This window comes from Globicephala melas, chromosome 1 (genome assembly GCF_963455315.2).
Source record: "Globicephala melas chromosome 1, mGloMel1.2, whole genome shotgun sequence".
Classification (NCBI taxonomy): Eukaryota; Metazoa; Chordata; class Mammalia; order Artiodactyla; family Delphinidae; genus Globicephala; species Globicephala melas.
The window spans coordinates 186,529,013-186,552,268 of record NC_083314.1 but is presented as its reverse complement, the minus strand read 5'-3'; the positions used below and the strand labels follow the sequence as shown (position 1 = coordinate 186,552,268).

Here is a 23,256-nt window from a genome sequence, read left to right as displayed (position 1 = left end):
CAAGGCACCTAGTACACTGCTGTTATCCCTTTCGGGTCCCTTTCACCCAAAGTTTGGGGGTTAAAGGCAGGTATTAGCTGGCATGAAATTGACAGTATTTTATGATTAAAGCCAACACGAACGTGTAACTGAGAAAACGCTGCATTCTCATGGATTTTCAAGATGAAACAAGACCACGGGAAAAGCTAAGCCCTCGGACTCCTCCACCAGATGGGACCCCCGCCGGAACTCCAGGACCCCCACCGCTCCGTCGCTTACCACCCCGCACTCCACGACTGACCCCGCCCCCAGCCGGGCGGGGCACTCTGCGCAGGCGCACCTCCAAGCTCCGCCCACTATCAGCGGCGCCATTGGCTGACGGGCTCATGCATATACAAAACGAGTGCCCGGGAGCCTATTCTGCTTACGGGCAGCTGCGGTAGGCGGGACCGGGGCCGGGGCCGGGGCGGAGGGGGCGGGCTGGGGCGGTGGGGCGTGTCCGGGGCGGAGCCGGGCCGCGCGTAGTACTGAAGGCTGAGCGGACTGCTGGAGAGCGGGCTTGCTGCTGGTGTCCGGGGTGGCAGTCGCCATGAGCACGGTGGACCTTGCCCGCGTGGGCGCGTGTGTCCTGAAGCACGCGGTGACCGGGGAGGTGAGGCTGGACGGGCTCAGGGTGGTGGGTGCGCCCCGGCACCTGGCAGCGGCATCCGAGGCTGGCGCTGGGGCACAGGGCGGAGCTGGGCGCGCAGGCTGGGCGCGCAGGCTGGGCGTGCGCGGCGTTGGCCGGGGGCACGGGGCGCGGGAGCGGGGCCGGGGGTGAGGACGTGCGCACGGGCAGTGGTCCGACGGCGCCTCTCACCCGCCCCGGCGCAGGCCGTGGAGCTGCGGAGCCTGTGGCAGGAGCAGGCGTGCGTGGTGGCCGGCTTGCGGCGCTTTGGCTGCATGGTGTGTCGCTGGATCGCCCGGGACCTCAGCAGCCTGAAGGGGCTCCTGGACCAGCACAGCGTGCGCCTGGTGGGCGTGGGGCCCGAGGCCCTGGGCCTGCAGGAGTTCCTGGACGGTGGCTACTTCGCGGGAGGTGCCTGCACTCCCCACCCTTCTCCCCCTGCGGCCCCCCCTCAAATGCCCAGCCCGCCCTGAGACCCCTCCTCAAACTCAGGGCATTCACTGCCTCCTTCTTGCACAGCCTAGGCCCTTCTCTCTCCAGGAGCAGCCTTGATAGGCTACTGTGTCCCCTCCCCTCCCCTCCCCTCCCCCTTTCCCTCCCCTCCCCCCCTTTCCCTCCCCTCCCCTCCCCCTTTCCCTCCCCTCCCCTCCCCTCCCCCCTTTCCCTCCCCTCCCCTCCCCCTTTCCCTCCCCTCCCCTCCCCTCCCCCTTTCCCTCCCCTCCCCTCCCCCTTTCCCTCCCCTCCCCTCCCCCTTCCCTCCCCTCCCCTCCCCTTTCCCTCCCCTCCCCTCCCCCTTTCCCTCCCCTCCCCTCCCCCTTTCCCTCCCCTCCCCTCCCCCTTTCCCTCCCCTCCCCTCCCCTTTCCCTCCCCTCCCCTCCCCCTTTCCCTCCCCTCCCCTCCCCTCCCCCTTTCCCTCCCCTCCCCTCCCCTCCCCCTTTCCCTCCCCTCCCCCTTTCCCTCCCCTCCCCTCCCCCTTTCCCTCCCCTCCCCTCCCCTCCCCTCCCCTCCCCTCCCCTGCCTTCTCCGGCTGTGGCCTCTACCCGCCTGCCCCAGACATGATGTTCTTCCCACTGTGGAGGGCTCAGTGGTGACTCTGGCCTGCAATCCAGGGCAAAGGTCTTTACTGGGTCAGTTGCCAGCTCCTCGCCTCCCCAGGAGCCAGATCCTGAGCTTCTCCAGATGCTTTCCCCAAGGAGTATCTGGGATCAGAGCTCAGGCTCCGCTGCCTCCCGACCCCACCCCGCTGGACCCCTCCCCTCACAGAGCCCTGGGCCCAGTGGCAGAGTCCAGACAAGTCCTGCTTCTCCCTTTCCACCTGTACCTCTGGGCCTCTGCCTCTCCTCTAACAATGGGGACAGTCAGCCCTGCTCTGCCCCTCCTGGTCCTTGGTGGGCGAGCTGGGTACCAAGGGTGGACAGAAGGCCGGATGCAGGAGGGTGGGCCAGGGGGGCAGGTGGGCCTGGGGCACCCACCTGTGGCCTCTACTTTTCAGAGCTCTACCTGGATGAGAGCAAGCAGTTTTACAAGGAGCTGGGCTTCAAGCGGTGAGCTGGGGGCTCGGGGCTTCACCGCTCCCTTCTTCCTCTTCTCCCCTCCCTCTCTCCCTGGCCAAGCCGGCTCTGGGGCCATCCACTGCTCCAGCCAGCCCTGCTGGGCTCTCTTTTGGGTGCCGAGTGTCTATTATGGGCTGTAGGTTAGGCTTCTCACCCAGGGCCTCCCCACAACTGGCTGCAGAGGGCACCTGGGCCTAGTGCCCCAGTCAGGGGCCACCCTAGCCACCTCGGGTGCATCTGTCACTGGCTGGCTGCCTCCTCTGATTGGCAGTGCCAGCTGAGCCGGCACCCCCGGGCTCACCCAGTCCACACTCCCCACACCCTCTGTGGGGCCCCAGGCCTGCCAGCCCACAGGCTGGCTGCCCCGTGCCTCCTGAGCCCCTGGTGAGATGGGGCGGGGCCTGCTTGTGGGAACTGGTCTGTGCAGAGACTGGGGGCAGGCGCTGGGCTGTCTTTGGTGAAGAGGCAGAGCCTGGACAAGCCAGCCGTGTCTCGGCAGGTACAACAACTTGAGCGTCCTGCCGGCCTCCCTGGGGAAGCCTGTTCGTGATGTAGCCGCCAAGGTTTGTGACGGCCAAGGTCGTGTGGGACTCAGGTGCAGGGCCTTCTGTCTGGGACTGACCTGGGCCTGCTCCCCTCCCCCCAGGCCAAGGCTGTCGGCATCCAGGGCAATCTCTCCGGGGACCTGCTGCAGAGCGGAGGGCTGCTGGTGGTCGCCAGAGGTGGGCCAGGGGCGGGGCATCAGGGGCCACCGCAGGGTCACGGGGTCGGGGGTGCAGGGCCACGTACTCAGGTGGGAAGGTCTTGATGAACTCGACCCTGCCCTCACCCTCCCTCCCTCCGGCTTACTGATCTCAGCACAGTTACCCCCTTAGTGGAGTGGCCCAGCTCTGAGTGTCATCCTAACTGGGCGGGGTGTGGCCAGAACAGCTCACTCATCTCAGTAACCAGGTGGGGTAGTGGCCACACAGGGGCACCCTGACGACGCCCCCCCCCCCCCCCGCCCGCCGGCTGCAGGTGGAGACAAAGTGCTGCTACACTTCGTCCAGAAGTCTCCAGGTGACTATGCCCCCCAGGAGAGCATCTTGCAGGCCCTGGGCATCTCTGCGGAGATCTGTACCAGTGAGCCGCCCAAGGTGAGCCCAGGTCTGGGGCGGGCGCTGCGCCAAGAATGCTGCCCCCCCCCCCACCTGCACCACCAACCCCTGGGTTGAGCACTTGCTGTGGCCAGGTGCTGAGCCAGACCTTGTTGGCTTTAGGTGATTCTGGGCTCACAGCAGCCCCAGGATGTCACTGCCACCCCACTTTGCGGTGACGGGCCAGGGGCAGGGTGGCCAGATGGGCAGGCACAGCAGGGCCCTCTCCAGGGGACAGGGGGCTGGTCAGGGGCTGCAAGGCAGAGGAGGGGCCCGTCCTCTCAGCCTGGGAGGGCTGGGGTTTGTCCCAGGTGACCGTTGCCCACGTTAGTTTAGCATGGTGCTGGTGGTCTACCTCCTGTGCCCCGAATGGAGGGGACTGTCCAGCACACTCCTCCTTCTGCTTGGGCCACAGACCCCTGGAGGGTGGGATCCGCTGCTCTTGGCCCCGGGGAGTGTGGCCAGGCTGACGGGGCCTCTGCTGGCTCCGCAGTGTGATGAGGCGTGCTCAAGGTGAAGGCCCCGGGCCTCCAAGGTTGTGAGCGGCGTCTCCTGCCCTGGGCACACTGGGAGCTGGATGTGAACAAATTCCAGAATCTCTGGGCTGGGGCTCAACTCTGCCTGGTCTGCAGGCAGCGATGAGCATTAAACTGTACTTTCTGGACAGTGTTTCTTCATTGCCTCTGAATCTTGCGTCCTTGGCAGCCCTGGCCACCCCGGCCTTCATCGCTCTTGGCTTCATGCAGGCCAGCGGGGCAGTCATGCCTCCCGAGGCGGCACCTTCCCTGCTAGCAGAGTCGCTTTCCCTGGTGGGTTGTTGTTGGTGGACGCGCCCCTGCAGCCTCCCTGGAGACCTCAGGCCTTTGGCACATGTGGGTCAGGGGTCTGAGAACAGGTCCAGGGTGTGGGAGACGAGGGTGGGATGGGCTCCGTCTGATAGTGAGGAAACTCCCCAAGCTCCAGGCGGGAGCCTGGCCCGGAGGGGTGGGAGCTGACTGGGTTTCCAGGGAGGAGATGGTTTCCATTCCACCCGCTGGAGTCTGGGGGACAGTCGGGGACTTTTAGGGAAAGGGCTGCTCTGCCAGCAGGCCCTTTACTCACGTGAGACTTGTCATGTGCGCCCCGCTGGGGGTGGGGGGTAGCCTGGGGGGGGGATGTCCGGTTCCCCCGATGCCCCTGTCACGAGGCGGGGAGGTGACAAGCACCTCAAACCTAACAGGTCTAGAGCAGAATTCCTGTCCTGCCCCGTCAGGAGCTCTCTTGTCTGAGTTCAGATGACTTTCTCAGCACCCTCCATGCCCCTGGTCCAGGCCTGGACAACCACAGTGGCCTTCTAGCTGGCGTCCCAGCGTCCCCAGCCCCTAGCAGAGCCTCTCTGTGGTCATTTAAAAACTCAGGGCAGGTGACAAGGTTTAACCGCTCACTGGCTTCCAGTTACACAAAACCCCAAATCCAGATTCTGGGCTGCAGCTCAGATCCCTTCGCCCCTCTCCTGGAACTCAGCTCCTTCCTGGGTCAGGATCCCCTCTCCCTACCTGAACTGTGATCCCCGAGGGCGGGCATTTGGGGGCATCGTGGTCATTGCTGTGCCCCCAGCAGAGAGACCCTGGGGAAATTGTCAGGAGCGCCCTGCCATTTCCTCACTTGGCCACCAGCAGTCAGCGGCAGGTGCAGCGGGAGAGTGGGGCACTTTCTCAGGTATGTCACCCCGACGGCCGGCCCTGGGCCCTGCTACACAGACAAGGCAGCCGACTGCTTTAAAGCCTTTACTTAGCTCAAGTCTGAAGCTCGTGGACGTTTGAGGAGGACGCGCTTTGGCGAGCGGGCAGAAGACTGATAACCGTGTCTACAGGGCTGCGGTGGGCGGTGTGGATCCTCGCGGGCGGGCGCGGAGGGGGCTCAGGGCCGGGTCGCACTCCAGGCCGGGCGCGGAGGCCGGGCGCGGCATGGGTGGGTTGGCTGCGGGTGGGTCGGCCGCCAGGAGCGGGGCGCACGCCGGGTCCTCGCTGGCAGCACCGTCTCCGCGCGGACGGGGCATCTCGGGTCGGCGGGTGGGCGTGGGCCGCGCAGCTCGGCTTGGCCTTGGCTACCAGACATGGCATCGCACCTTCGGGTGCATAGGGGAGCCCCGCGCGCAGTGGAACGCGTCTGCGAAGGCGGCCAGGTTCTGCAGCGAGCCCAGCACCCTGCGGGTGGACGGAGGAGCCTGAGACAGCGCCAGCCCGGGCGCGGGGCTCAGGGGCACGGGGGCCACTTGCCTGTACTTCAGGGGGCTGTGGACGTCGGTCTTGATGGACTGGATGGCGAACTCGGGCCGGTAGGACCCGCACCACACCTGTGGGTGCATGAGGGGCATGTCTGCGGGACTTGGAGGAGGGGCAGGGGGGTGGGGTGCAGGGGCAAGGAGGACCAGAGGGGATGCTACGGGGGCACCGTGGGCCTGGGGAGGCAGGCGCCCCTAGGGCTGTGGCACGGAGGGAGTGCGGCCTGGTTCCTCTCTGGGCACAAAGGAGTCCCGTCAGGACCCCCGCTGCTCCTTCTTGGGTGGGGGGAGGGAAGCCAGCGGGTCACCCCTCTCCCTCCACAGCTACGTCTGAATCTTCCCCGGCTCCAACGCCGCCACCATCCTTTCCCTCCAGGAAGCCTTCCTGGCCCACTAGTTCTGGTTCTGCCTGGCTTGCCCGCCAGGGTGTCCCTGGAGGCATGCGTCAGTGGGGGCCCGCCAAGGGTGCAAGTGGGGGAGCCGGTTTCCAGCCAGTGGGGCAGGGGACCGACCCCCACCTGTGCATAGCTGATGAAGAACAGCTGCTTGTCGGTCAGCTGCAGTCCTGGCAGCGGCTGGTCCTTGCCGCCTTCCGCCACCCACTTCAGGTAAGCCTGCAGGCACCAAGCGGGTGCTGGGCCAGGGCCTGCCCTCCTGGGGGCAGCACCGGGCTGGCCAGGACTCCAGGGTCCTTGCATTGGGGCGGAAGGGAGGTCTGGCTTCCGGCCCTCCTCCGGTGGGGGTCCTGCCCCTGCAGCGTGGGGCCTCTGAGAACCCCAGGGACCATCGGTAGGAGCCCACTGCCTGGGCAGCCCGCCACATGAATGAGCGCCTGACGGCCAGTGCCCGAGGCTGCTGGTGCAGGGCTGTCGCTGAGGCTGGCGGGCGTTCAGTGACTGTCACTGCCTTACTTGGCAGTGGGCAGTGGTCTCCCCAGAGCGCGGAGACCTCAGTTAAGCTTGGGGTAAAGTGTGGGCCTGCCCGCCTGTGGCCGGCAGGCTCCCCCAGGGCTCTGCTGCCTCCCTGTCAGATGAAGGGTCCCGGGATCTGCCTGGGCTTGGGAAGGGGTCAGTCCCTGCCGCGCTGAGGGGCCGTCCCTGCCTGGACCTGGTCGCTCCCCGCCCCACCTCCTCGGGGGCCCTGCTTGGACGCACCTTGTAGGCCTGCCGCACCCCTCCATTGTCTGCGATGTTCTCCCCGAGGGTACTGAAGCCATTCACCTGCAGGCGGGAGACAGGATGGCGGGGGTGCCCGGGCTCCCCAGCTCCGCCCTCCCCCAGGCCAGGGCTGCGGTGTGTCCGGGTGGTGGCCGCTCACGTTCTGGTCGTCGGCCAGGTCCCAGGAGTAGTTACCATACTGGTAGACCATGCACTCCGACTGCTTGCGGAAGTGCTGGGCCGAGAAGTTACTCCACCAGTCCATCATGTTCCCGTTCTTGTCGAAGTTCCGGCCTGGATGGGGGCGGGGGGCTGCCCACGAGGCCCGGCCTGTGCAGCGCCAGCCTCTCCCCCACGTCCTCCCGGGAACCCCAGTGTCTAGAGCTCACGTGAGCAGAGAATGGGCCCCCTGTCACGGGGCTGCTCAGGCCCTGGGGGATGGAAGGCTTCAGTGGTGTCCATGCCATCCCCAAGGTCAGGGCCCAGGGTCTTGGGTCACAGGACCCCAGAGGCACTGTGGACTAAGGAGCCTTGCTGTGGTGTCCACACTCTCTAAACCCCAGGGGAGGGGAGCGCTGGACCCTGGGGACATGGGGCTGCCCTCAGAAGGTTTCGCTGGTCTAGCCCAATGGGAAAGGCAACCTCGCTGGGTGGCAGCTGGAGGCCCCTGGAACCAGGCAGGAACCAGGCGGGGGGCCCCCGCGCAGCGGTGGGAGGGGTGTGTTTGTGACTGGAGGTGCGGCTCTGCCCTCCAGGCAGCCCCGTACCGTTGTCATCAAAGCCGTGGGTGATCTCGTGCCCGATCACCATCCCGATGCCCCCAAAGTTCAAGGCCTGGGGCTGCTCCTTGCTGAAGAAAGGAGGCTGGAGGATCCCGGCAGGAAACACTGTGCGAGGAGGCGGTGGGGGGCGGAGTGAGCTGTGGGCGAGCACACCTGTGCGCCAGGCTCGGGGTGGGTGCACCTCGGCGTCCTGGCATTTAACCTCACGGCCGGGAGGTGAAGGTTATGATCCCCTGCCGCATTTTACAGAGCAGAAAACGTAGGCTCTGAAGGCAAGACGGCAGGGCTTATGGGGCGTGGGGTGAACTTACCAATCTGGTTTCGGTTTGAGGAGTAGAACGCATTCACCGCAGCGGCCCCGGTGATCCAGCTGTGATAGACAAGTGGGTCATTCACAGCCCAGGTTTCCTGGGCCTGCCCTCCAGGTCCCCCTACTCAGCTGGCCAGAGCCCACCCTGACCCATGCACAGCGGTCATGCCACGAGGCCAGCACGGCCAACGGCCAGGGCAGGGTCTAGGCCAGTCCAAAGCCCTGGCTTCTCCCTGGGACCCCAGAAGCAGAGGGCGGGTGCAGGGGGGCTCTGAGTCAGACCCACCGCCCTCCCCCGCTGGCCCATGTGCCCCCCTTCCCCATGCCGTCCCCACTCACAGGTTTCGGTCCACCTTCTCCCGCAGCTTCCTGAGGCTCCGCTGGGCGCCAGCCTTGAGATTCTGCAGTCCGTTCTCAAAGTACAGGTGCTCCGAGAAGTTCAGCTACAGGAGACGGGTGGGCATGCGTGTGGGGTCCTCGAGGGGCCCGGGGGTAAGGGAGGTCCAGGGCGGCTGGGGACTGGCCTCAGGACTCGCCAGGCAGTCCCAAATGTGGCCCACAGGCTCTGCCTGCAGTGGACTAGGGGCCAAGCCTGGCTCTGTGCACTTACCGGGCAAGATCCAAGTCCCTCCCAGCCATGGTTTCCCCACCTGTAATGGGAGGTGATGCCAGAGCCCCAGCATGCGGCCAGGGGGCTGAGTTACGGACGGAATCCACCCCCGGTAGCTGAGGGCCCAAGGTCCTCGGGAGCTGGCTCAGGGGCGGGTTGGGTTGGGGCCAGGGGACGGTGGGGCTGTGTGGGTGGCACGCACATTGGAATACTCCTCGTCCAGGTGTTTGTTCCCCTCCTCCAGGATGTAGTCGGGATACCCAACCTGCTCCTGGATGCTCATGGCCTAGGGAGGAGATGGGGGCCGGTCCCTGCCCACCCCACTGTGGGCATCCTGGCTTTGCCCCCGCCGTGTGGGTAAGGGGCTAAGGGACTCGCCCTCCTTGCAGGCTGTGGGGAGGCTAATGGGGACAGAGCGTGGAAGGGCTCGACCAGAGACCGACCTTCGCACCCGGCCGCCAGCCAGGGGTCTGGGGTCGGGCCGGGCAGAGCTGCTTGGCTGCTGTCACACCAGCCCAGAGGGGGTCCTGCCCCCTGGGGCCGTGGCCGCCCCCGCGCATTGCTGGGGGGTCTCGCCTCTGCCCGCAGCCCCTTCCTGAGCCCCCCACCCCCAGGCTCATTGCCCTCATCTCTGAAGAAGGGGTGGCGACGATTACCCTGTACCCCTCGCCCCGGGGCCACCCTCTCCCAGCCTCCTGCCCACCTTCTCCTGGGCCGCCTTCTTGGATGACTTGTCCATCCAGCTCAGCTCGTCCAGGGTCTCCATGAACACTGCCCGCAGCTGGTCGATGAGCTCTCTGACCTGGCGGGGGCGCGTGACCCTGGTGCCCAGCTGATCGGCATTGGGGTCTCTGCAGGGGGCCGCTCCGAACGTGGTGGGGGGTTGGGGGCGGAATCTGACCCCCTGGGACAGGGTCCCCACGGCAGCACTCTGTCCTGGGTGGGCCTAGGGCCTGCCAGGCCCTGGACCCACACCTCGTACAACTTGCCCCCTTCCCAGGCAGGCCCTCAGGGCTGGGGGTCGGGGCCAATAGCTGTTGGGGGCCAGAGGCCTGGGGCGGGCAAGGCTTCCCCGCATCCCGCTGTGTGATGGGGCGCCGGGCAAACACGTGCTCCCCGGTACCGCTGAGCACACAGGCGCTGCTGGGGCGAGAGGTGCCACGGGCTGGTGTCCCCTGGCCCAGGGCGGGGTCTCCGGGCACGCACCATGTTCTTGCTGTCCCTGGGGAAGGCCTCCTTGACGTAGAGTGAGCCCACGGCGCTCTCCATGTTACTGTTGACGTAGCTGACGCACTCCCGCCAGCGCACCTCCTGTGCCGACGTGCCGTACAGCGCCTGGCACGTTTCATTTCACCACGTTTACCAACGTCTGCTTCCCTGGCCTCGGCCCCAGTGTGCCCAGGGGCCAGTGGGGGACATTGGTGAACTCAGACACCCCCTTTGAACACCGCCCCTGGTGTGGGAGGACCGGGTGTGCAGTTTGGAAGGCTGGGCTCCCGGCCCAGGCCGACCCCGGGGTGCGGGTGCCCTGCCCGGCCCCGAGTTCCTCCTTGGCCCCTGTCCCTGCCACCCTGGCCTGGCTGTCTGGCCGACTCTGCTCTCAAGGACTCCAGCCCTACCCCAAAGCACAGGCTGGCGTTGACCTTGGGGGCCTTGTCTAGCTCAGCCGTGAGCCGCCAGCTGTCTGGGCCCTGGTTTTCCCGTCTCCAAAATGACGATGAGAATGTCTGCCCATCTGTCCCTGGGGACACAGGGCACAAGATGGAAATGTGCCCCCCGTCAGATTTCTGGCCCCCAATCGTGGCCCCCTCGGAGCTCTGCCCAGCATCTGGCCACACGCTCCGGGGCTGTGGGGTTTCCTGCCTCTTAGCAAGTCAGTGTGACTCATTCTCTGTCCTCTGAGCTCTGGGATTCAGCTCCCTTCTCCACACTTGGCTCGTGGCGTCCTCAGCCCAAGACGGCAAAGCAGGAGGCCTGATTGCCACAACGGCTTCTGCCCCCATCTCCCCGATCGGGGCCGGACCCCTGCGTCCACTCGGCCTGTGCCCCAGCAGCGGCCAGAATGACCACACCAGGCGGGACATCGGACTGTGGTTCCCGCTCTTAACACCCCAGTGGCTCTCAGTGCACGTGGAATCCGCATGCTGCTCTGGCCCATGGTTGCCTCCCCCTCCTCCCCGACCTCATCTCCCTCCTTCCCCCATGTGACCCCGGGGTCCCTGCCCCAGGACCTCTGCACTAGCTGTTTCTGCTCCTGGGAATCTGGCCTGGGTCGTTCGTGCCTTGAGGTCTCCATGGTCGCTTTCTCAGAGAGGCTCTCCCTGCCCTCACCCCCTCCCCTCACATCCTACTTGCTGGTCTTGAAAGAGCAGATTGTGCTTTGTCAATGGCTTATTGTTAGGCTGCCCCAAGAGGGCGTGTCTCATGAGCCTGGATCGAAGCTCTGATCCCAGGGTGGACCTTGGTGCTTGGCCCACAGCAGGTGGTCAGTGTTAACAAGGAAACAGGCCAGGCTCGGTGCAGGGGCAGGGCATCGCTCACCCTGCGGTAGTTTGCGCGTGCATCCTTGAATCTCTGGCTCAGGCTGCTGATGCGGTCCAGGACCAGGCGCCAGACCAGGTAGTTCTGCATGGTCCTGGGGCAGGAGGCAGAGGGCAGCGGATAGAACAGGTGTGCGCTGTTTGCCCAGGGAGAGGGTGTGGTTTATGGGCCCTTGGACAGCAGGCTCCACACCAAACAGAGACTTCAGGGTGGTGGAAAAAATCTCCAAGACGACCCACAGATACATCCTGCCTGCCCCTGGATGACTCAAGGAGGGGTTCGCATCTCTAATGTAAGGTTCCACTGCCCACAAACATTTGACCCCATCATGTCCCTCGCACCTCAGAGTAATGCTTTCTGGGGTTCTCTCCTGAGAGGAGGAGCTGTTGGGGATGAGGAGAGAGCAGGGGAAAGATGCTGACACCTCTTGGGACCTTCCTTGAGCCTCACCTGGATGAGTAGACATCGATGATGTCTTCAAGATTCTGGAGGTAGGGGATGCCATAGACCACCACTTCCTCATCTGGCAGCAGCTCGATTTTGACAGAGGATAGCACAGATTGTATGAAGAGAGTCCAGTTAAATCCCTGGAGAAGGAGGGAGTGAGGAGAAAGAGGGAGAGATGGAGTGGTAGACACAGTTCTTGGGCATCCAAGAAACCGAGCCCCCTCTAAAGAATATTCAAAAAATAAGAGAGAACGTGCAGGTAATCAGAATCAGGAAAAAGGTGGGTGACATTACTACAGAGCCTACAAACAGTGAAAAGAGATTATGGCAATATATTGGAAAATCCAAGTGTAATGGAAGAATTCCTGGAAAAACACAACTCAGCAAAAAATGAAAGGAGATAGAAAATATAAATAGTTTCGTATGTAAGAAACTGGATTATTTAATTTAAAATATTTCCACATAGAAATTTCCAGACTCATCTGGCTTTTCCAATGAATACTATCTGACATTTAAGGAAGATGTACCACTAATCTTAAACTTTCCAGAGAAGGAAAAAAGAGAAAACTCTTTCAACTTGATTTATGAGACCAAGAATAACCTTAATACCAAAATAAGGACATTAAAAGAAAAGAAAACAATAAGCCAGTCTCATTTATGATAATTGATACAAAAATTCTAAGCAACATATTAGCAATCGGAATTCATCCGTACCTATATAAAATGGATAATGCAACACAGCCAAATTAGATTTACTCAAGGAATACAAGTGTGGTGTAACATTTGAAAATCAATATAATTCACTATGGTAACAATACAGAAGGAAAATCACATGGTAATTTCAATAGATGCAGATAAGGCATATTAAAATTGACTATTCATGAAAAAGATTCAGCAAATCGAAATAGAAGTTCTGTAATCTAATAAAAGGATCTGTACAACAGCAACAGTGGCAACAAACAAAACCCCACAAAATTCTACAGCAAACAAAATTAAATGAAAGCTTGCAAAATGTTGCAAAGCTTTTTTTCTGAGATCAGGAGGGAAACAAGATATCATGGCTTCAGCCTTATGCTGAAAGTCCTAGCCAGTTCAATAAGACAAGAAAAAAATTAATAAGGATTGAAAAGGGAAGACATAAAACTTATTTTTTACAAAGGACATGATTCTGTGTCTATAAAATATTAAAAGATAAATTGTTAGAACTACTACATGCTTTGAGTAAAATTGCTGTATACAAAGTATTGCTGTATACTAGCAACAATGAGAGAAATTGCAAAATGATACCATTTACAATAATATTAAAAAACCAAGCACCTAGGAACCAATGTAATGAAAGATATGTAAGGCCTTGAAGTAGAAAACTATAAAACTTATTGAGAGAAATGAAAGAAAACATAAATATATGGAAGTAACTCTATGGAAGTTTCATGGATCAGAAGACTCAACCTTGGAAAGATGTGGCTCTTCCCCAAATTGATGCTTAGATTTCAAGCAATCCTGGTCAAAATCTCAGCAGCATTTTGTGTGTGTGTGTAATTAACTAGCTGACTTTGAGTCTTGCAAGAAAATGCAAAAGATCAAGAATAATTGATTTGAAGAACAAAGTTGGTAGACATCAAAACTTACCACAAAGCTATAGCAATGGAGGCGGTAGGTTCCGGCACATGAACAGACAGACCATTGGAACAGAGGAGAGTTCAGAAATACACAGGTACAAACGCACAGACCCAGACATGCACTAGGCACAAGCGTGCAAAAAGGCACTCGGTCTTTAATCAAGTTGGCACACAGCGCAATGGCTGATGGGGGAGTCTTCTCAGTAAGTGGTGCTAGGTCATCTGGACAGCCACAAGGAGCAGATGAAACAATTCCTTCTCACTGTACATAAAAATCAACTCAGGGTAGACTGTCGACCTAAACAACCTTGGCGGGCAAAAATTTCTTAAGCAGAACACAATGAACGCTAGCCATAGAGACAGGATCCATCCGTCTTTGGATAAATTGGACTATTTTAAGCCCTCTTTTAAAAAAAAAGAACCAGTATGAACGTGTAACAGTAGGCTGCCCACTGGAAAGGACATTTACTACACAGACACTGACCAAGGGGTCACATCCAATGTATTCAGAGAACTAAAAGTCAGTGAGAAGAAGGCAGATATCCGAGTAGTGCAGATGGGCAAGAGACCTGAGCAGACACTTCACAAAAGGGGGCCACTGCTGGCCAATCAGTGTGAAGTAGTGCTCAGGGAAAGTCAAATCCAACCCAGATGAAATTCCGCAACACGTTCATCTGCAACACATCCCTAGATGGGCTAAGACGGAAGGAACGAGCACCGCCAAGCACTGGAGGGGGTGTTTCACACACTCCTCTTGGGGAGTGTACATCTGTATGATGATTTTCGAATGACCTGTGTCCTAAGACCTGGCCACTTCATCCCTATGGACACCTGACAGAAATGCTCGCACGTGTGTGCCAAAAGACGTGCATGGGAATGAGTGTAGCCACATCGCTCAGAAAAGTCCAGAACTGGAACAGCCAGAGGCCCAGCAAGAGTAGAACGGGAGCACAGCTGTTGAGTGTTCTTAGGATCGATCGCACGGGGATCAGGGTGACTGAGAGGCCGCCGCTGCCCCAGCGAGAGGTGTGACGACGGTGAGAAGTCGTCTCACCTACAGAACGTAGGCGAGAGCAGCCCGGCCCACGCGTGTGGTGGAGGCCGGGTGGTGGCTGCTTTGGGGAGGAGGGCAGGGAGGGGGCTGTGTGGATGGGCTCACGTGTGGCAATTCTAAGCTCTGTGAACGCATTAGAGTCCAGACACCCTGAGCCCTGCGTTCCTGCACGTGGCCACCCCTGCTCCGGGGTGTCTCCGCGGCACCTTCTGGCCATCTGCGTCCCCCATTCCTCTCACTTCCCACGTTTGGTCCATTTGCAGGTCCTGCTGTTCTCCCTTCCAAATGAATCCACGAGCCATGCCTCTCAGCCCTTCTGCTGCCGCTGTCCCAGGCCGCCACCTGGTCCCACCTAGGCTGTGCTGCAGCCTCCTGACCCGTCTCCCTGCTTCTGGCCCTCAGTCCTTCCCTGTGTCCTCAGCAGCCAGGTTCTCTTCGCTATGAGTCAAGTCCTGTCCCATCAAAGCCGGTGCTTTCAAAATGGCCCCAGAGGCCCGACACGGCCCACCCTCCCTCCCCGGCCTGGGCTCGGCCCCAGCCGCCCTGCAGCCCCGGCCTCAGGACCTTGGCACTCACTCGCTGTTCCTCTGTGCCCGCCTTGCCTGCCCTCCGACACACTCTGCAGGCCACATCTCTTTTTCCCCCACCCAAGCCCTGGGCGGGGGGCTGCCTGCTTCGTTTATGGATGGAGTCAGTGCCAGAGCACGGCTGGCCCCTCAAAGTGCCCGCCTGGGAGGGGGCGAGCTGGCGGGCGGTGCGGGGTGGTGTCACGGCAGGCCAGCGCTGGGAGCCGGGAAGGAAGCGTGGGGGACGACGGGGCCTTCTGGGGCGCCAGGTGCGGGATCCCCGGGCAGGGTCCCCCCGAGTTCTCCCGTCTTGTTCTGTGGCTCCAGACACTTAGGTGTTCTGGTCACAGGAAGGACGTTCAGGCCCTGCCTCTGCCGGCGGGCTCCGTCCCCAGCTGCACCGTCTCCCCTGACCTGGGCCTCGGTCGCTGCAGTCAGCTGGCGGTGGCTAGAGCCACGTCCGGACCCTCCTTCCACAGGAGGAGGCCCCTCTGACGGCTCAGGACAGGCTGAGTGAGTGCAGGGCCTTGGGGGGCGCAGGGCTGAGCTCCCCCTTCCCGGGCCTGGCCAGCGGGAGGGGAGGGTCCGAGGGTCCGACCGTGGGGCCCTCTGTCAGGGCAGAGCTGTGCTGGGGCCCCGAGCCGGGCCTGGGGACAGGAAGCCCCGGGCGGGGGGCCTGCCCGATGTGGGCGGCCGAGTCAGCAGCCCCTCGCAGGCCGCTCTCCCGCTCGGAAGACCTGGGACGCCGCAGCCGGCACCTCACAGGCGGGTGGCCCCGCGTCCCCAGGCAGCCAGCTGACACCTGCCGTCCTTGTGTGGACGTGACCCTGTTTGGGTGACCGGTCCCGTGGGCCCTGCTTGGGGTGGGCGTACTTGAGGCTTAGGGGAGAGCGGCGGGGCGGGTATGGCTGGGGCTCACCTTCAGACCGAACTCGTTCTGGAGCTGTTCCAGGTCCATCCTGTGGTACAGGGCGGTGACGTCGTGCCGCTCCTCCTGTGGGGCCGTGGCCTGCAGCGGGGCGGGTGGTCACAGGGGTGGGGCGGCTGCCCTGATCCCCCCAACCCCGTCCGCCCCCGGTCCGCGGCCTCACGTTGGCCAGCTGCGTCTCCAGCTCCAGCACCTGGGCCATGTCCTCCCGCACCAGGTCGCTGTTCTGGGGGAGGTTCATGTCCGCCCGAAGCATCGTGGCCACCGACGTCATGAACTGCAGGTAGGCTTCCCGTACCTGAGCCAAAGGGTGCAGGACACCGTCTGGCAGCCTCGGGCACCTTGGCCCCCACAGAGCTCTCTGTGGGGGTGGGGTGGGCATATGCCACAAAGCAGCCCTCGGGATGCTCAACGGCTTGGGGGTTCCAGACGGCCCACGCCTCCCAGACCAGGGGCCCTCGGCGCTGGGACTCATGCTGCTGGCAAGCCGGCGGGTAGGAGGCTGTGAGCCCCGTGGGTGGACGGCGCCTGCTCCCCACACCTGCTGGATGGGCTGCTCGCCGACCCACAGCCAGACGCTTAGTGCCGGGCTCCCTGCTGCCTCCCTTCTGTGTGTGACCCCGTGCCCGAGCAGCTCGCACGGGACCGGAGACCTATTCCAGCGGACTGCACGGCTGCATATAAAGTGCGGGGCACACAGTAGGTGCTAGTAAAGGCCCAGAGCCGTTGGGCGCCAGGGTTCGGGTGGGCTGCCCTAGCCAGGCTCGCCTAGGCCGGGTGTCAGGAGCTGGGTCCTGAGGCTGTGCGTCCCTCCTGGACCCACCTTCTTGGGGCCTGTCTGGGCGGGGGGGGGGTTCCTCATTTGCAGGCAGGGACCACAGAGGCCACGTCTTCCCAGGTACTTGGCATCAGGCTGGGCTGATGCCGCCAGGCTGGTCTTGGCCAGCAGCTGCCGGGTCTGATCCGTGGCTGCCAGGCGTGAGCCCTTCCAGGGGCCCCAGTCCCTGCTGCTCTGAGCTGGGCTCCTTGGGCTGTTCTCCCAGCCCCACTGCCCACTCCACGGCTCCTTCTTTTGGCCACGCTTGCCTTTTCTCTTGGCTGGACCCTCCCGGCCTAGCTCACAGCCTACCTCCTCCACGAGGCCCCCCACACTGCTTCCAGGCCGCGGGCCATGTCACCTCCTGTCTTTCAGTCTGCTCCCTGGCCTTCCCCCCGACTCCCCCCTCCACACCCCCCGGCCCTGTCCCGCGCGCCTTGCTGCTGTTCGGTTCCCCATCTCTCTTCTCCCGGGTGCAGGAGGAGGGTGGCTCCGGGAGCAGCCTCAGGGCCCGGGTGGCCTGCACTCAGACCTCTACAGGCCACGTGCAGTGAGCCGGCGGTGTGGACCGCAGTCCTGCCCTGGCGAGATGGGGATGGCAGGTGTGCCCCTCGGGGCTGCAGGGCTGAGTGGATCCCCGAGCCTGCCCCTGGGGGTTCAGGGACACCCCTACGATGGTGACAAAGGCACGGGTCCACGTCTGCATGTCCAGCCCTCAGTGCCGGGCTTGAGCCACGCAGGTGGCTAGCTGAGGGGCTGGTGTTGAGCGACACACAGGGAGCCGGGCCACAGGTGGGCCCTGGAGTGACGGGCGGAGGGCGCCCAGAGTGGAAGGGGCCGGCGGGAAAGCGCCAGGCGGGCAGGTCCAGCGTCGGCTGCCCCTGACTCACCTTCTGGTCGCTGCCCTCATTGAAGTAGTGCTCTCGGGACGGCATGCCCAGGGTTGGCTGGTCTATCTGGAGACAGAGCGTGGGACCCTGGGCATGGAGCCGGGACACCCCTAGCCTTGCCGAGGTGGGCCCAGCCCTCTCCCCTCCACCATGCCGTGCCTGGTGGGAACGGGCGCTCCATCTGGAGCGTGTGCAGGTACTGGGCCCCGACCCCTGCTCTGGGGCTGGACTGCAGGTGGGCTGAGGGGTGGCCAGGGGGTGCGGGCCACCCACAGGGCCTCGGACAGCCCCCCTCCCAGAGCGGAGTGTGTGTTCCACGCGGGGTCCTCTGTGGCCTATCTGTGGCCAGTGGTGGCTCTTTGAGGTCGGGCTTTCTGTGCTGCTGCCAAAGGCCTGGACGGACCGTCCCGAGGACCAGCTCGGCACCTGGGCCGCCCCTCTGGCCCAGCAGAAACCCAGACCATCGGCACAGGTCCCCTGAGCTGCAGGTGTGGATGACAGCAGGGCCCTGGGAGCATTCGCGGGCCACCCGCCCCCTGTGGTAACAGCTGTCTCCCCGCTGCCCTGCGGGAGCCCCCAGCCAGGCCCAGGGGACCCGGCCTGCCCGGCCCCCCTGCGCGGCTCGTACATAGATGATGTGTTGGCTGGAGTTCTGGTCGTCGTTCCAGATGAAGAGGTCGATGAGGACCCGCCGGTTGAACTGCGCGTTCATCACGGCCAGCTGCTGCTCCAGTTCCCACCGGGCACCTGGGGGCCGGCACCCCGTGCTGGAGACCTGTCAGGACCTGGGGTCCTAGCCCAGCCCCTCGTCCAGAGTCCACGGGGATCAGCAGAGCCCGGAGAGCAGCGCTGTGCGCCCCCGACCCCCCGAGAGCAGGGAGCAGAGCCCATGCTGAGAGCCGGGGCCCCGGCCCTTCCCTAGGGCTCTGGAAGGGATGCCCCTCTGCAGAGCGGAGGGGCCCAGCCGCTGGGAGCCCGCCAGCAGCTGCTGCACACTCTCCGGCTCGGGCCTGGAAGGCCCAGGGCCCCCCGCCCATGCGAGGCCGCCACCAGGCCCAGGGCCCCCGCCCATGCGAGGCCGCCACCAGGCCCAGGGCCCCCGCCCATGTGAGGCTGCCACCAGGCCCTGCCTTACCTACACTCTCGCTCCACTTGTCCGTGGCCACTGGCCAGCCTCCTACCGCCTTCAGGATGTCCAGCAGGGGCTGCGAGTCTCGCTTTTCTATCTCACCTGAGAGGGGAGGGAGCGGTCGCTCACCCGATGCCCTGGCGGGGAGGTGGGGGGGCGGGCGTGACACCTGCCGGCACATGGACCCGCGGGGATGCTGACGCCCAGCGCGGAGCCTGACCCTCCCGGTGCAGACTCTGCAGCACAGGACACGCAGGGGCCTGGAAAGAGCAGGGACGGGACGCAGGCGGGAAAGGGGCCTGGGGTCGATGGAAGCACAGGCGCCACCAGGACAAGGGTGTGGAAGGGAGGCCCCGAAGCTCAGAGCAGCCCAGGCGGCACTCTGGAAGGCCGGGAACAGGCAGGGGTGGGGGTCCACGCCGGCGGCTGGGAAGCCCGCGTGCCCTCCAGCTCCAGCGCCGGGTGGACTGAACTGCTGACAGAGCACGGAGCACAGCTTCCCAGCATGGGGGCGCCCAGGAAGCTTGGGAGAACTTGGCACAAGAACCCGCGAGGGTGGGAATAGAGCTGGCCCGCTGCTGACGGGGTGGAGGCTTGGGGCGGGGAGGGCCTCGCCGGTTGGTCGCTCGACCTGGAGGGGCGGGCTGGGAGGGGGGCGGTCCAGGGGGAGGGGGCGGCTCCAAGGGCGCCCTGATGGGGGCCGGGGCCTGGGGGAGCGAGAAGCAGGGTGTCCCACGTGGCTGGTGGGGGCACACTGGGCTTGCTCTCTTGGGTCCTGAGTTGGGAGCAGGGACAAAACCTAGGGAGCTGCCAGTGCCGGGTCAGGTCGGCCATGTCGGGCAGATCGTTACAGGAGTTACTGTTTGGCTTCCTGCACTGGTTCCTGTAGTGACGGCCTGGCCGCCTGGCTGCAGACCGGGGGTCGGAGTTGTGTTTTTATACACGGTCTGGCCCTGGCCCTTTCGTACATTTGGTCTCTCAGGCCAGAAACTCTATACAGGTGGGAACTTCACCTGGCAGGTGCTGGCCAGACTGGATCCCGTGACCTCCTGTTTCCATGGGGAGGAGAGGAGCGCGCCAGCCCAGGACACCATGGAGACACCCCGATAATGCTGGGGGCCCTAGGCACACCAGAAACAAACCCCGCCCTGCAGGAGACCCCTGGGGAAACAGCCAGCCGCAGACCCTGGTGCTGGGGAGGGGAAGCGGCCCCCAGAGCAGCCGGAACCACAGGCCGGGTTTGCAGGCCCCCAGGCAGGCGCCTAAGGGAAGACGGGCCGGAGGGGCCCCAAGTGTGTGAACCTCTTAACAGGAACTAAAGCACTGGGAAACTCCCCCCACCCCTGCCGCACAACACACACATACACACAAACACACACTCAGACATACACACATACACACAAACTCACACACACATAGACACGTATACCCACATACACACATACACACCATAGGTAGAATGCCCATATACACACATATATGTACACACACATACACACAAAACACATAAATACACACAGACACATGGACATACACACATATACACACAGACACACATATGCCTACACACATACATATACACATATATACGTACCCACATACACACATGCACATACAGACACACAGACACACACAGACATAATACCCATATACACACATATGTACACACACATAGACACACACACACATACAGGCATACAGACATATATATATACCCAAACACACACACATAGACATAATACACATATACGTGTACACACACACATACACACATAAACACATACACATACACACATGTTCCTACACACATGTGCATACACACACACAATAGACATGCATTTGATCTACACACATACACACACACAATACACATATACGTGTACACACATATACACACAAAACACACACATACACACAGACACACAGAGTAAGATTTTCTCTCGATCCTGCCTTCAGTCAGGCTCCTGCACCTTCTGCTGGGCCCATCACCGCACCTCCTGGTAAAATCCAGTTTTAGCAAGAACTCTGCGTGGTCGTTTTAACGAGAAGCCCCCCCGCCCCTTGAATATCTGATCCCTCTCGGTAGCTGACCGCAGTCCTCGCCCCTCACTGTCCCCCAGGTGATGTCTGACTGCCTGGCCTGCCTTCGGCAAGAATCCCATTAGGTTAGTTTTGCCAGACACGCCCCCCCCATGTTTCCTGTTAGTAAAATCTTCCATTCACTGACCCCTCCTGCCCCTTGGCTATAAACCCTCACCTGCCTGCCCTCGCTGTATTTGGAGTGGAGGCCAATCTCCTTCCCCTCTTGCTAGACCCCACCGCGGTGATGCCTGCACCTACTGAGATGGCCCTGAAGAGTCTGCCTCTTACTGTCTTTACCAAGTGTCCTGAATAATGTTTCCTTCAAACCACATACAGGCACGCGCACACACACGCGTGTGCATTTCCCTGGGCACAGTGTGGCTGGCTGGGGTCAGGGTGTGAGCCGGTCCCGGGCAGCTGGCAGTCAGCCTGGACCCCATAGGGCACCTGGGCCCGGTGGCCAGCCAGGGGGAGCACACAGCTCCCACCGGCACGACTCTGGAGAGGCGCCCACGCCACTGTGCTCTGTCTCAGGGCTATGGGGTCCTGGAACAGGGTCCTGGCGGGGCAGCTCCATCGGCCACTCACTCTCGTTCATGCAGGAGCGGTACAGCATCTTGGCCTTCTGTACAGCTGGCCGATCCTTGGTGGTAGAATTCTCCAGCACCCCTGTGGGCAGAGGAGAAACCGGACAGAGCCCTGAGGAGGCTGCTGGGGAGGCCAGGTCAAAGGTGCCCGTGTCCCTGCCGCACCCAGTGGAGGCCCTTATCCCAGGGGACTCCCCCTCCCCTGGGCCCACTGACCCGATGGGCCGTCCCCACTCCTTGGGTGGAGGCCACGCTCACCTTTGAGAATGATCTCCAGCTCATCCTGGAGGATGTCGAAGACGCTGTATCGCGAGCTGGTCTCGGGGATCACATGGCGCTGCAGCCAGCCCCCGCACGCGTACTGGTAGAAGTCGTCACAGGGCTTCTTGGACGGGTCCATGTTCTGGAGGATCCTGGCGGCTGCTCGTCCCCAGGTGGTGCAGAGGAAGAGGGGAGATCCGGTGTGGACAGCCCGGTGGGCTGTCGGGGATTCAATCACGGCCCTGTGCCCTCAGAAGCGTTAGTCAGCCCGGGACCTCAGGGAGGTCAGCAGCAGGGCCTCCAGTTCTAAGGACCCCACTTATCAGCCACGTGAGCTCGGACCCCGTGACCTCTCCGATCCTCCGCTCACACATCTGCGAATCCGGGACGCCTGGGTCACACAGATGGCCAGGTGTTGGCCAAGCCCGCCCGGCTCGCCGCGAGTGCTCAGCACTGGCCCTGCCCTGGAGCCCCCTCACCGGTCCGTGCGTCCGTGGGGGAGGGTGGCTCTCGCCCACCATAGGGGTTTGTTTTCTGTTGGAGCAGATGGGTTTGCTCCCAGAACCCCATGTGGCACGGACAGTGGGGCCCCCATGTTCCCGGCAGGATGCTTTCAGCAGAGGTGGCCAGGCTGGACCCCAAGCCAGGACCCTCCCTCGCCTTCTGTTCCACTTGGCTGGGACCTCACAGGGGGCAGCCCCACAGGAGTCCATCCACTACCCCAACGTGGGCAGAAAAATCACATTTCTGAGTTTTTACACTAGTGTTTCTTCATACCATTTTCACTGTGTTTTATCTGGAAATGATGGCACGTGGCGCCCAGTTTTAAGACAAATTCCTGGGAGACAACTTGAGAGAGAGTGTGTGTGTGTGTGACCTTCCTTCTGTAAGTGCAAAAAAGAGCGCCTGGGGTCCCTGTGCCAGCTTCACTGTGGTCACGGGGGCCTCTGCAGGCAGGGAGCAGCTTCCTGGGGGGCAGGGCAGGTGAGACGCCCGCAGTAGAGTCCCTGCCCCCAGGCACATCCAGGGTCTGCCCACCAGCCAATGTCGCGTGTCGGGAGTGCGGTGGCTCCCCGTGGCCTCAAGCAGCGCCTGTGCCAGCATCACGGGGGGCCCCCGCGCCCCCTGGCAGGGCTGTGGGAGGCTCGGAGGGGAGGGGGGCTTACCTGCCATCACGCAGCCAGGGGTGGTGCAGGTTTCGCTTGCGTCCCTGGGCTTTTGGACGTCTGCCGGCAAGGAGTAGTGTGAGCGCTTGGCGAGGATGGTCGGTGCCGGTGGGGCTGGCAGGGGTGGGCGGGGCACAGGTGGGGTGGGAAGGGATGGGGCCGGCAGGGTTAAACCTCGGCCACCCCCACCCCCATGGGCGGTCCAGCCTGGGCCCTGAGGGCATCTGGAGGGCAGCCTGCATCCTCCCTGGGTGGCCCAGTCCTGGGGCCTTAAGTGAGGGTAAGCTCATTCTGGCTTGACCCCTGCAGTGACCCCTGCAGTGACCCTGCAGTGACCTGTGATCCCCACAGCTGAGGGCTGAAGCTGGCCATTCTGCCCTCCTGCCTGTCGGCCCAGCCAGCCTCACCCATCAGGCGTCAGCTCCTCCAGACAGCCTGCCTGTGCTGCCCCGTCCCTGCACGCACTTACTCTCTCCCAACCCCCCACCCCCTCACCTGCTGGTTGTATCAATGGGCAGCTGCAGAACCTCAGGAGCCGCTCCCTGAAACTGCCGGTTCCCAGGCGCCCAGGAAGCATTCTGCATCAGCAGGTGCTCACGGCTGCATCCCTGCCACTGCCCTTTCTTCCCACGGGACCCTGGTGCCCTGGGCAGGGCCCCCGTCCTGCCGCACACCCCGGGCCTGCAGTGGAACCCAGCCTGCCCATGCGGGG

General features: G+C 62.5%; 2 protein-coding genes and 1 long non-coding RNA gene across 4 annotated transcripts in view; 2 read left to right on the top strand and 1 right to left on the bottom strand.

The window, feature by feature from the left end:
- Window positions 1-486: 486 nt before the first annotated feature.
- PRXL2B (peroxiredoxin like 2B) lies at window positions 487-5,206 on the top strand. Of its 2 annotated transcripts, XM_030880843.3 has the most exons (7): window positions 487-631; window positions 853-1,057; window positions 2,139-2,190; window positions 2,699-2,762; window positions 2,846-2,921; window positions 3,217-3,335; window positions 3,829-5,205. In XM_030880843.3, the coding sequence occupies exons 1-7, from the start codon at window positions 569-571 to the stop codon at window positions 3,850-3,852; spliced, it is 603 nt and encodes a 200-aa protein (XP_030736703.1). In that variant the 5' UTR covers window positions 487-568; the 3' UTR covers window positions 3,853-5,205. The 2 variants fall into 2 exon arrangements, with proteins under 2 accessions (XP_030736703.1, XP_030736712.1); XM_030880852.3 differs by lacking the exon at window positions 2,699-2,762 and having other exon boundaries at window positions 3,829-5,206.
- Window positions 5,207-5,286: 80 nt separating this feature from the next.
- LOC138842778 (uncharacterized) lies at window positions 5,287-8,596 on the top strand. The gene is made up of 3 exons (XR_011377625.1): window positions 5,287-5,652; window positions 5,975-6,206; window positions 8,213-8,596. It is a non-coding gene; the product is annotated as an uncharacterized lncRNA (long non-coding RNA).
- Window positions 5,291-23,256, bottom strand: part of MMEL1 (membrane metalloendopeptidase like 1) — a 32,070-nt gene continuing 14,104 nt past the window's right edge. The window contains exons 3-23 of the mRNA XM_030865866.2: window positions 22,545-22,604; window positions 21,376-21,537; window positions 21,119-21,199; window positions 18,455-18,550; window positions 17,948-18,066; window positions 17,320-17,385; window positions 15,776-15,910; window positions 15,604-15,693; window positions 11,449-11,585; window positions 10,999-11,092; window positions 9,664-9,792; window positions 9,161-9,259; window positions 8,660-8,743; window positions 8,187-8,290; window positions 7,849-7,907; window positions 7,523-7,642; window positions 6,916-7,049; window positions 6,753-6,818; window positions 6,117-6,212; window positions 5,594-5,670; window positions 5,291-5,521 (exon numbers count right to left, since the gene is read on the bottom strand). Of these exons, the coding sequence (XP_030721726.1) occupies window positions 5,422-5,521; window positions 5,594-5,670; window positions 6,117-6,212; window positions 6,753-6,818; window positions 6,916-7,049; window positions 7,523-7,642; window positions 7,849-7,907; window positions 8,187-8,290; window positions 8,660-8,743; window positions 9,161-9,259; window positions 9,664-9,792; window positions 10,999-11,092; window positions 11,449-11,585; window positions 15,604-15,693; window positions 15,776-15,910; window positions 17,320-17,385; window positions 17,948-18,066; window positions 18,455-18,550; window positions 21,119-21,199; window positions 21,376-21,537; window positions 22,545-22,604 (2,108 nt within the window). The 3' untranslated portion in view covers window positions 5,291-5,421. The remainder of the gene's footprint in view (window positions 5,522-5,593; window positions 5,671-6,116; window positions 6,213-6,752; window positions 6,819-6,915; window positions 7,050-7,522; window positions 7,643-7,848; window positions 7,908-8,186; window positions 8,291-8,659; window positions 8,744-9,160; window positions 9,260-9,663; window positions 9,793-10,998; window positions 11,093-11,448; window positions 11,586-15,603; window positions 15,694-15,775; window positions 15,911-17,319; window positions 17,386-17,947; window positions 18,067-18,454; window positions 18,551-21,118; window positions 21,200-21,375; window positions 21,538-22,544; window positions 22,605-23,256) is intronic.

Coding starts and splice junctions, on each gene's coding strand:
- PRXL2B (XM_030880843.3), top strand. CDS start 569: ATGAGCACGGTGGACCTTGCCCGCGTGGGCGCGTGTGTCCTGAAGCAC. Junction 2,191..2,698: donor AAGGAGCTGGGCTTCAAGCG/GTGAGCTGGGGG, acceptor GTGTCTCGGCAG/GTACAACAACTTGAGCGTCC. Junction 2,763..2,845: donor TTCGTGATGTAGCCGCCAAG/GTTTGTGACGGC, acceptor CCCTCCCCCCAG/GCCAAGGCTGTCGGCATCCA.